General features: G+C 44.9%; 3 protein-coding genes across 3 annotated transcripts; 2 read left to right on the forward strand and 1 right to left on the reverse strand.

Annotated features, from left to right (window-relative positions):
* Nucleotides 1-4,520: 4,520 nt before the first annotated feature.
* ACET3X_002119 (uncharacterized protein) lies at nt 4,521-5,721 on the reverse strand (the record flags this gene model as incomplete). The annotated part of the gene is made up of 3 exons (XM_069449154.1): nt 5,498-5,721; nt 5,155-5,440; nt 4,521-5,100 (listed from the first exon to the last, which is right to left on the reverse strand). The coding sequence occupies exons 1-3, from the start codon at nt 5,697-5,699 to the stop codon at nt 4,521-4,523; spliced, it is 1,068 nt and encodes a 355-aa protein (XP_069308666.1). The 5' UTR covers nt 5,700-5,721.
* A 1,419-nt stretch (nt 5,722-7,140) lies between these two features.
* On the forward strand, nt 7,141-8,338 carry ACET3X_002120 (uncharacterized protein). The gene is made up of 5 exons (XM_069449265.1): nt 7,141-7,341; nt 7,391-7,583; nt 7,631-7,818; nt 7,873-8,062; nt 8,111-8,338. Exons 1-5 carry the CDS (start codon nt 7,333-7,335, stop codon nt 8,272-8,274), a joined length of 744 nt encoding a protein of 247 aa, XP_069308667.1. The 5' UTR covers nt 7,141-7,332; the 3' UTR covers nt 8,275-8,338.
* Nucleotides 8,339-8,748: 410 nt separating this feature from the next.
* On the forward strand, nt 8,749-10,805 carry ACET3X_002121 (uncharacterized protein). Its single transcript, XM_069449375.1, has one exon. The coding sequence runs from the start codon at nt 8,802-8,804 to the stop codon at nt 10,659-10,661; it is 1,860 nt and encodes a 619-aa protein (XP_069308668.1). The 5' UTR covers nt 8,749-8,801; the 3' UTR covers nt 10,662-10,805.
* Nucleotides 10,806-11,343: the final 538 nt, after the last annotated feature.

The following is an 11,343-nucleotide window of genomic DNA, read 5'->3' on the forward strand; positions in this document are numbered from 1 at the left end:
CTATATAAATCTAGGCTTACAGCGAATAATATAAGTTAGTTTAAGAACCTAGTCACAATAGCGAAGATAAGTTAGGCTCTAGGTATTACCTTAGAGATACGATATAGGTGGATTATAGCTGCTCTAACTACTAAGTATAAACAATTAGAAAGTCTTATCTAGTAAAGACGAGTGTTTACTAGAGGGCGTAGTCGTAGATATATAATAATAGTAAAGGAGTTCCTCTTTAGCTAATCCTTCTAACGCGTAGATAGGTCTCTAGCTATAAAAGAGGATAGCCTAGTAGACTAGAAAGAGTTTAGTAAGCAACTAGACGCTAGGAAAAGATAGGGAATTATAAAAGCTAAGTTTAGTATTAGGGTGTTCGCACTTCTACTATAAAAGTTAATTAGGAACGCGTACGTAGAGTTAGGCTTAACAGTTATACGTTTTATGTAATAAGTAGAGATGCTAGCATTATGTAACGTAAACGTTTTTAAAGCGGCTAGGGTAATTAAGCTATTTTATATTACTTATATGTTAGATCACGCGCCGCTAGCGCCGTTAGCCTTAGAGGGAATAACTAATAAGGAGATTAAAACCTGCTATCTACTAGCTGCTCTCTGTCAGCTTAATAATACGTAGATAGAAAGAAGGGAGATTATAGGCGAGAGTGTCTCTAGGGAAGAAGATAATAATAGAGAGGTTATAAGTAAAAGTAATTTTAGGGAGGAAGATTCTACTGTACTAGATACTTAGGTGTATTAGCAGTTAAAGGGGTTAGTAGAAAACTATTACATGCTTTACGGGCTTATATTTAATAAGAAAATTGCGAGGGCGTAAAAATATTTAGTTACTTACTAATAGGGGTACTTAGAAAGGTTTTCTATTTACCCCTACCTATAGTATATAATCTTTACTCCTTTACACTAGTACGTTATTTTAACCTTACTTTAGGACTAAAATAATCTTATAAGCTTACTACCTAACTAAGTATCCTCGCTATTAGACTAAGTATCCTCGCTATTAGACTAAGTATCCTTACTATTAGATTAAGTATCCTCGCTGTTAGACTAAGTATCCTTACTATTAGATTAAGTATCCTCGCTGTTAGACTAAGTATCCTCACTGTTAGACTAAATATCCTCGCTATTGGGCTAAGTATCCTTACTGTTAGACTAAATATCCTTACTGTTAGACTAAGTATCCTTACTGTTAGACTAAATATCCTTACTGTTAGACTAAATATCCTCGCTGTTAGACTAAATATCCTTGCTGTTAGACTAAGTATCCTCGCTATCGGACTAAGTATCCTTACTGTTAGACTGAATATCCTCGCTATTAGACTAAATATCCCTACTATTAGACTAAGTATCCTTGCTGTTAGACTAAATATCCTCGCTATTAGACTAAATATCCTCGCTGTTAGACTAAATATCCTTGCTGTTAGACTAAATATCCTTACTCTAAAAGATACTAGGACTAAATAGAGGATATACAGCTAGGATATCTAGCTAATTTTCTTACGCACAGACTAGTTCTTTAAGGATATAGACCCTACATCCTATAACCTTATATAGTTAGATTTTACGCTTAGTAAACGCTTATAGCTTTCCTAAAGTTAAAAGGTTATAAAGTTTAAGTTTTAATTAGTCGCTATATATAGTAGAGTATTTTATTACTAATTTTCTATTAGGAACAGGTGCTTAATATAGTAGGTAGATATAGAAATATTTAAAGGAGTATATATTATAGTTATTATTTTATAGCTAAACACTATTTAGCTAGTTTCTATAGGGCCTCTTTTTCCCTATACTATCCCTATATCTAATAGCTCTTTAGCTACTCGCACTTCCCCTAGTTCCTCTACTATAGCCTATTTATTATAATACTTATTTACCTAAGTAGTATTACTTTATTAGCTAGTACTAGGATAAATATAAAAGTAAGGTTATCTATTACTATAGAGTAGAATATTTATATTAAGAAGCTAAGTAATATAATAGTAGCTAGGGGTATATATATAATAAAGTAAGAGGTATATATTAAGATAGTTATAAGTGTAGACTATAATAAATAGCTATAGTAGGTCCTTAGCTAGCTTATCCCTATCTTATAATTATATTAAGTAGGTATAGCTAATAATTATATATATAGGGTAGGTATTAATAAGGTAGTAGATAATTAATTTAATATAGGAGGCTTAGGATATAGTATAATAGGACTTAGTTACGTATTAGCTATAGAGGAGTTTAGGTAATAGTAATATATAGGCTTTATAGCTACTTTAAGAGAATTATAACTATATCTATAACTATAATTATAATAGTAGTAGTACTTATACTTTTAAAATATAATTTTTATAATATAATAGAGCTTCTTAATCTCTAGGTAGTATTAGTAGTAGTTATAATAGTAGGGACGTTAAGGTAGTATAAGGCGTGATATAAGGGATAGATAGAGAGGTATTATAGGTAAAAAGAGACTTCTAAATATACTAGGATAGTTTAGGCTTAGTTTTAAAATTTCTTAGTAATATAATATAAGATAATACTATAGGCCCTATCCTTAAGGCCTAAGGGGGATTAAATACCTTACTAAGCTACTATCCTATCTTCTATATTAACTAACTCTACCTTACTAATATAGACCTACTAGTAAGCTAAGTATAAGATAACTACTAGCTACTACTACTATAAGTAGATAGTAATAAGGAGTAAGTTATAGAAGAGATTATTATAGAGTAGCTTAGGCGCGAAGGCTATAGATAGAAGCTTTACTATAATATTAAATAGAAAGGATACTATTAAATATCCCTTAAACTAGTAAAACTATTAGAAGAAATAAAAGTACTAGACTAGTAGTTAGCTTATATAAAAAACCTTTAGGATAGTAAAGGACACCTACTAGATAGTTTCTAATAGTTTCTACCCTTAAGTAGAGAGGAGGAGAGGGGTATTATAATAGGCTAAAGCCTAATTAGTTTATTCCTTAATAGTATTTTAGTTATATATATAAGGCGCACTAGCTATAGAATCTAGGTACCCCTAGAGAACCTAGATTCTATATAAGTAAGACTGGTAGAAAGTTATCTTAAGCTATTAACTAAAAGACCTTTAGACCCCTAGCTACCTATAGCTCTCTTCTCTATTAAATATAATAATAGTATACTTATATAATAGCTCCCTAAGCGTAGCCCCTTACACTATCCCCTACTATTCTCTTATAGTGTGAAGTAAATACTATTGCCTACAACTACCCCTTATAACTAACCTGCGAAGAGGAAGCCTATAATTATTCTTACTGTCTTCTAGTGCGTTACGTAACGTAAGGAAGTAAACTACGCAGCTCTGCTCTTCTGTATGCTGTTCTAATGCGATAGCACTTAAAATAAGGAGAGGGAAGGTTAAGTTTTATTTCTGTCTTCGACATACTCTATATTAGTAGTTATATCCTACTCTTATACTAGAGATTCGCTATACATTTAAACTAGTAAGTTCGGCCTTAACTCTTCTTATACTAGGCTGCTGCGGCCTTTTAAAGAGCTAGTGTCGGAACTTACTATTGTTCGCAGGCTATTTTGATTAGGGATAGATGCTGTAGCGAGTAGGCTTCCGCGTTAGGATGTAGTAAGATTAGCAGAGATAGAAAGAGGGAGATCAAACCTTATCTTTGTTTCATTCGAGCGCCAAGTCCAAGCGTCGTGCAAACCGACGAGGCTAACGTTACATAATATTCGTAAGAATACGCCTACCAGCGGCGCAGCTATCGCCCATCATACCACAAATAGATTAATTGCGTTCAAGGCTGAGCATGATATGCAGCGTCAGACTACGCCCTACTCTATCCATACAATCAAAGCTGCTGCTCAGCTATGTTAGCAAGCATAGGTCGTTTCGTGCGCTCAGTGCGTCAGTGTACAGTACATCTTACCTAAATAAAGGCTTCGCGCCGGGCTGTTAAGGTAAATAGACGATACCCGCGCTGACAGAGAGGGTAGGGATTATCGCCATAGCATAAACCAATCACCGTGGCCATACATGTTAGGCTTCCAGTTAATTAACAGGTACAGTATCATTCCTGCGCACGGATGCGGGGTAACTGAAATTCAAGTTTAGACAGCCGCCCGGAAGGTTGGCAGGTTGGTTCTGATTGGAACGGAACGGGACGCGACGCCAAAAGCAACGCCAAACCCTTTTACAAGAGTGTAAAGTCGCTTTTTCAGTCCACAAGAGTGTAGAGGTCGCTTTTTTGGGCTCCTGGGAGGCCTACTGTATCGCGATAATCATTAGAGTTGATCGTCAGGGAGTCCGAGGATTTGTCCAACCCTCACAAAATCGGGAATTCAGGTGCAAGCGATCACGGGACAAGTACGAAAGTGTAGCGTCGCATTTCGGTCTCTGGGAGGCCTATGCAACGAGCGTGGATCTTTCGGCCTTGATGGCAACACAAACATGCCCACGACAAGAACAGTAGATGCGCAGTACGCGGCTGAAACCGAGGTGAAGATAACGAGTGAATATGTTTCTCAAATACTACATCTAACCAACTATGCAGCCACCAAGCCTAACACTCTCTGCGAACATCTCGTAGGTATCCGCATTTGCAGCAGCCTGGGTGGCACTAAGCTTTTGCGCTGCAACATACCCATACCCGTAGTCGTTTGTACCGTACAAGTGCGTCATCTCGTGCAGAATGCTGCCGGCCTTGTCGTAGTCGTCGTTGCTACACTGAGGGGCAAGCTCTGGGAAATCCCAGAAGCCGTTATTGGGGCACGGAACGATGACATTCGCACTGGGTATGGTGTAGAGGAGTGCCGAGCCGTCACTGCAGTCGTTGTATGTGTCTGTGCAAGAGATCTTGGGCGAAGTTGTCTGTACGTTCTTAACATCGTTGTAGATGGTTTGCACCTTGGACTTGACCGAAGTTGACTTGAACCAGGTGGTGAAGTAGTCGGCTCCGGAGCCGGCGGCGGTGTATGCGGCACCGGCCATGGAGATGGCGTCTGAGACGCTGGTCTTGAGGGTAGACGTCTGCGACGTCGAGCACGAGGAGTAGGTGATGGAGCGCTTTTGAATTCGGGAGGCGGCAGGCTCAGAGCGCTTGTGAGAGATGTGTTGCCTAGGGACCTGGTCTTAGTTCCTTCGTCTTCTCAAAGTCATGGTAGTAGCTTACTCAGCTGCGATGCTTTGATCCGGAGTTACTTCGACTGCTCCAGTCGTCTGGTCCGCACAGGAGGACAGGTCTTGGAGAGCAGCGGGAGCCTCCTCTCCTGTGGCGTAGCGGAAACCTTGGACAGCGGAGACCTTGGCTTTCTGGACGCCCTTGAGCCTGTAGCTCTTGGCTGCATTGACCGGCACGGTGATTGTCTCTCCAGCCGTAATCTTTTGAAAGTTGTCGGAAGTAAGACCGGTCTTCTTGTAGTTGACGTAGACCCCTTCAAAAGGAAGAGCATTGCCAGCTGTTTTGACCGTCAACATGACTCATAGCAGGTGATCGTAGTTGAGGGTATGCATACCTGCATCGGCTACCAACAAGTCCTTGGTCTCATGGGCACTGAACACGGTGTTGCCCTTGAAGACTTGGATCGTCTCGCTTCCGGTGTTAGTGACTTGAACGTTCACAACATGATTGTCTGCGTGAGCGATCGAGACAGAGAGAGGGCAAGCTGCCGAAGCTGCGCCAGCAAGAAGAACGATTGGAAGAGTCTTGGTGAGCATATTGACAAGTCTTGATAAAGAGTCCTGCTTAGAAGGCGGGTTTCGAAGTGATGAGGGTCAAACATTGAAGGATCAATCACCTCTTAAGTACTATCGCGGCGGGGATTTCCGGCGTTCGGCGTGGGTGATATCCCAATGTTCAACTCATTGATGGCGTGCCAGCACGGGGAACACTCTGCGTTGAGCAAGTGTTTAAGCTTCTCCATGACCTCTTGTCAACGCTTGGTCAGTTTCGGGTGAACCCGTCATCTTGCCAAGCCGTCTTGAGCAGGTGTTTAAGCTTCCTCATGATCTCTTGTCAAAGCTTGGTCGGTTCCGATTGAATGCTTCGGCTTGCCAAGCCGTCTTTAGCAGGTGCTCTCCACGGTGGTTAATATATGTCGTACGCAAGCGTGTCCTAGCCAGACATAGTACGCATCCACTAGGGAATAATGTCAAGATAGCGATACCACGAAAGGGCCGCTCCGTAACTTGGTGGATGCATATGTCGTGTTAGGCGCAACGCTACCGCAATTCAGGAAGGTCTCCGGCGTTTAGTACAGATTGGGGTGTAGAGACCCAGAGCAGCCAATCAAACTGTCGCGGCGCGCAACACACCTGCTAAGATAGCCGAACAACTGTTATCTCAGCCTCTACCGATTCGGCCCTTGTTCTGGGGCCGTATTTGTGACTCTAAGGTATTGTAAGGTATCCTTGAGCGTCCTTTGTTCCATCGGGGGAACGATAGGAGTAGAGAAAAGTACGAGCTGCAGTATGAGCTCGTCGTCGGCCACCAGCCTCCGTAGCAGCTCACCGCCATAGTCGTCTAATCGCCCGACCGGCGCATTGGCATTGCCGCGATGAATTGTGCGAGGAGGTTCGAAGCGGATCGCATGTTGGGTCGAGGTAGGCGAGGCGGCATGATGTAGAGGATTGTGTACTTTTAGGTTTGACATCTGAGTAATGGGAGCATAGGCCACAAAGCCGACCACAAGGCGACATACCATGCCATTGCACACCAACGTATTATCGCATATCTCCTCTGCGACTGCGCAAGTAGGTGGTGTCGAAGTTATGCGCGCTGAGGATTCATAGTCTGATGCATTGCAAGCGCCCTCGAGTGTGACGCTCTCCGCGCGAGGGGTATTCAAACGCCATCATTTTGGAGCGGGAGCAGCGAAGTCATCGACAACGATGTCAGGAAGACGTGTAAGCATATTGTAAACCGCCTGAAGATGCGAAAAGCGGCGTCTTGCAGATTGCCATGGTGGAGCATGTCAGAGGATTCATCGGATTCACAACTTGACGAGTGTGTTGTGCACGAAGTCTCCTCCCCCTTCCCCAGATTCCATCGCGGCTCGGTGACGCGCGCACGGCCCGGCCTCGGCATGGCGGCCCCTTCCGTCCAAGCCCGCCTCACATTCCAAGACGCGTTCGAACGCTTCGCTTCCACCGTCGCACCAGACGACAAGCGATTATTTCACAACACCCAGCTCAAAGATGTCCGAGATGAAGCGATGCGGGTTGAGCGGCAGCTTCGCGCTCGCCGCACGCAAAAGAACATGGCTCGGCTTGATCCATTCCTGCGCGGAATGGAGCATTACTCCAAGGTGGTCGAGGTGGTCTGCAATGGTTATGGACACCAGTGAAGCTCATGCTTATGGTGAGTCGCATGCATTGGCATCGAGCGTGTTACTCATTGTGATCAACAGATCACGGCCGATTCCACCAGTGCATTCGAAAAGTTGATAGAAGCATGCGGCAAGATCGGGGACATGCTTCCTCGCCTGGATCGTCTCGGTGATACACTTTTCGACGACCACAACTTCCAGAACGTGCTGGCCCCGGTTTACTCCGATATTCTAGAGTTCCACCGGAGAGCTTACAAGTTTGTAAAAAGAAAATGTACGTACCGTAGCAGCCTCGCCTTATCTGGTGCTCACCAATCGCAGCATGGTCTATCTTCTTTGGTTCCATGTGGGCTGGCTTCGAATCTCGCTTCAATGGGATACTGAAGAACCTGGCGTACCACAGCGAGCTAGCCGACAAGGAAGCTGCGGCGGCGGACATTGCCGAAGCTGTCCGACATAGCATATCTGACTATGAGAGCTGGGAGCAACAAGAGCGCGAGTGGACTGCTGTCAGTATAAAGCATTACAATGTATATGCGAGACAAGAGCTGACCCAAAATCAGGTCAAGATTCAGAAGGTCCTCGCCTGGCTGGGAACGAGCGATCCTCTGCCAGCCGACTTGCTCGACCGGCACATTCAAGATTGTTTGCCAGGCAGTTGCGATTGGTTCATGGAACACAAAGCAACTGAGCTATGGCTGGGAGATAGCGCAAAGAATCCGCTTTTGTGGCTTTGCAGAGAGCCTGGGGCTGGTATGTTGATCTACCGTTGCCACGATTCATTTGCTGACGTATGTGAAGGCAAGTCTATGATATGCTCCGCCCTTGTGCGCCACGCCGAGGCAAACGGCTTCCATATCTTCTACTACTTTTGCAGTTTTCTCGGAAGCCACTCCGATAGTCCAAGCTGTCTGCTGCAAGTGCATTACATGACTCCGCGCATTGCGCGCACCGATACGGTATAGGAGTGGGAATTGCAAAACCTGATCTGCAGAGCATGTTCAGCTCAGAATGGTACCCCGCCAGCTGAACTTATTCAAATGATAAACGTGCTGGTAAAAGACGCAAGCACAACACTGTTGAAAGACACTGTGATAAATCGCGGTAAAGGTGTGCCAGCTGAACTTATCAATTCAGCTCCTGCGGGGTAGTCTACCTTAAAGAAGGCGATCCTCACTCAACCTCGCTTATGCCCACCTCTACAGGCGCTTTGGTGATGCGTGCAGAGTGATGTTTTTGGACATGATGTTAAGTCGTCCTTTTGGTTGGTCGCAAATAAACGCCTTAATCATCAGCTCCTGCGGAATTGAGCGGGGAAGTTCAGCTCCTGCAAACATGACCGCCGATCAAGAATGCGGAAGCAGATGTTGTGAAGAAGGTCAAGACTTTTAATGTAAAGTCGTCTAGCAGACGCTTTAACTAAGCTCAAGTTAGCTTCATTTACTCGCTCGAGGCGCTAAACTGTTCTAACGAACCTTGATCTACACTCGCTATGCCTTCTCCGTCTAGTATCAACGACAAGGTCGTCCGTGACCTGTTGTCTCATCCCTCATCCGGATCCAAGAATTATTTCGCGTCACCCCATGCATGGGAGGATCAACAGCTTTACTTCCTTCTGCCAGACAGATTCTCAGATACGAAAGAAAACGGTTCATTGGATCTAAACGGCGGCACGGTCCGGGGGCCTACTCGTCCGTTCATCCCTGCTGACAATGGAAATGCCGTAGCTACTTCTGTGGACGCGAGAAGATGGGAGGACAGTGGAACGGTTTTCCAAGGTGGCACACTGAAGGGGATCAAGAGCAAGCTCGGCTACCTCAAGCGCCTCGGAATCACGGCATTGTGGATCGGACCGATCTTCAAACAAGCTCCTTACGACGAGCATTCTTATCACGGGTATGCAGTTCAGGACTTCTTGGAAGTTGATCCACATTTTGGATCTGCCGAAGATCTACGGCAGCTGGTGAAAGAGGCACATGATAACGGCATCTACGTGATCTTGGACATAATTCTCAATCACAGCGGCGATGTGTTTGCTTACAAGGGAGGCGGAAAAGCTTGGAGTGGTAGGCGTTTCGATGTGGAGGGTTTTCGCGACTCGAGCGGCAATGCGACGCTGCCTTTCCGGCGTCTCCAAGATGGCAACACTCCCAGTAATCACCGAGATTGTGCCATTTGGCCCTATGAGCTCCAGACGGCTCAGACTTTTACCTGTGAAGGTGCCATTTCCCACTGGGACGACGAGCCGGAATTCCTCCGCGGTGACTTCCACTCTCTGAAAGACATCGATCTTGGCTCTGGCCAACTGGAGAACTTTACTCCAAGTTCGGCCCTCTTAGCTTTGTGCGATGCCTATAAGTACTGGGTTGCGTATGCCGATCTTGACGGGTACCGTATCGATACGGTGAAACATATGGGGGATGCACCAACGCGATACCTCTGCACGACACTGCATGAGTTTGCTTCTCTGCTTGGCAAAGACAACTTTCTACTTGTTGGTGAAGTGACAGGCGGCCGAGCCTTTGAAGTCGTGGAGCTCACCGGATTAGACGCTGCACTCGGCGTAGGCAACATTCAGGAAAAGTTGTGGAAGTTACCAAAGGGCTACGCCAACCCTGCTGAATACTTTGACCTCTTCCGCAACGCGACGTTCCTCAAGAAAGGCACTAATGCCTGGACGAGTAACAAGCTAGTCACCATGATAGACGACCACGACCAAGTCTGGCGCGGTGGTGACCACAAGGGAAGATTCTGCTCCGACGAAGTAGGAGAAAGAGTGATTCTGCCAGCGTTGGCATTGAACCTCACTACTCTCGGTATCCCATGCCTTTACTATGGCACAGAGCAGAGCTTCGACGGAAGCGGGAATAGCGACCGGTACATTCGCGAGACCATGTTTGGCGGATCATTCGGAGCATTCCGGTCAAAAGAGCGGCATTTCTTCAACGAGAAAAACATTGTCTTCCAAGAATATGCCAAGATTTGCCAGTTAAGGCAAACACACATCCCGCTGCGGAGAGGGCGTCAATACCTCCGTGAGATTTCTTCAAATGGCAAGGACTTTGGTCTACCGCACATTATAGGAGGAAGAATGAAATCTATCGTTGCGTGGTCACGCATCTTTGCGGATCAAGAGATGCTGTGTGCGATCAATACGGACACGGAGAGCCGCACCGACGCATATGTTACGATCGATGCAGGGATCCACGCAGTGGGACAGACAATGACTTGCATTTATGCATATCCTCCGGGAACGGCGGATGTCTTGCGCAACGAGATTGAAGTCATCAATTTAAACCGTACAGCAGTTGCTCTCTCGATTCCACCAAGCGGATCCGTGATGTATATGTGAATTGGCAGTAATAAAACATACACATCCGAAACACCCCCTAGCATCGATAGGCAGCTTCAACAGCGTATTGAGAATGAGGTTGATTTTGACGCACAAGACAATAGTGGACGATCGCTGTCTAACTAAGACGCTCGATTATGCTAGGAGAATGCACATCTGAGACTCTTGCAGAGTTCTGCACATCAGCCCTTTCCTCGAGTGCGTCCGTGACGATGACAATGTGTTTCTTGTCAGTGTGGAGCTCAGGCATGGTTGCCTTCTGCGCCTCCCTGTCGGACAGCGCGCACAGGGTAAACTTGCGGTGTGAAATGTTTGATTAGCCAACGAAGGCGGCATACTTAGATCTCTTCTTTGTCCGCAGGCAGTCCATCGCATAACGTCTTATCTAGAATGAGGTCATGTTGCAATTCACTCAATAGCAATCTGTGTAGTCAGGACACGCCCAGGTATCCTGTACAAAAACAAGCCTAAATAGTACAGATTCAGATCACATAGAGATAAGACACGTGATCTTAACCCCTTTTCCTCCTCCTTTTCCTTCTCTTTTAGGATATACTTTGGCTATTAAGCTAACTAAGCTAATTAATTAAGTTTATTAATTTTGACCTATCAAGCTGATCAAGCTAAGCTGGAGTAGAGGTACCTACTAATTAAGCTAAGCTGGGGTACCCTAGCTTGCTTG

This window comes from Alternaria dauci, chromosome 2, assembly GCF_042100115.1.
Source record: "Alternaria dauci strain A2016 chromosome 2, whole genome shotgun sequence".
Taxonomy (NCBI): domain Eukaryota; kingdom Fungi; phylum Ascomycota; class Dothideomycetes; order Pleosporales; family Pleosporaceae; genus Alternaria; species Alternaria dauci.

Excerpts from the sequence above, each read along its gene's own strand:
- ACET3X_002121 (XM_069449375.1), top strand. The coding sequence starts at position 8,802 with ATGCCTTCTCCGTCTAGTATCAACGACAAGGTCGTCCGTGACCTGTTG.
- ACET3X_002120 (XM_069449265.1), top strand. Across the intron at positions 7,584-7,630 it reads CAAGTTTGTAAAAAGAAAAT|CATGGTCTATCTTCTTTGGT; the intron begins GTACGTACCGTA and ends CACCAATCGCAG. Across the intron at positions 7,819-7,872 it reads AAGAGCGCGAGTGGACTGCT|GTCAAGATTCAGAAGGTCCT; the intron begins GTCAGTATAAAG and ends ACCCAAAATCAG.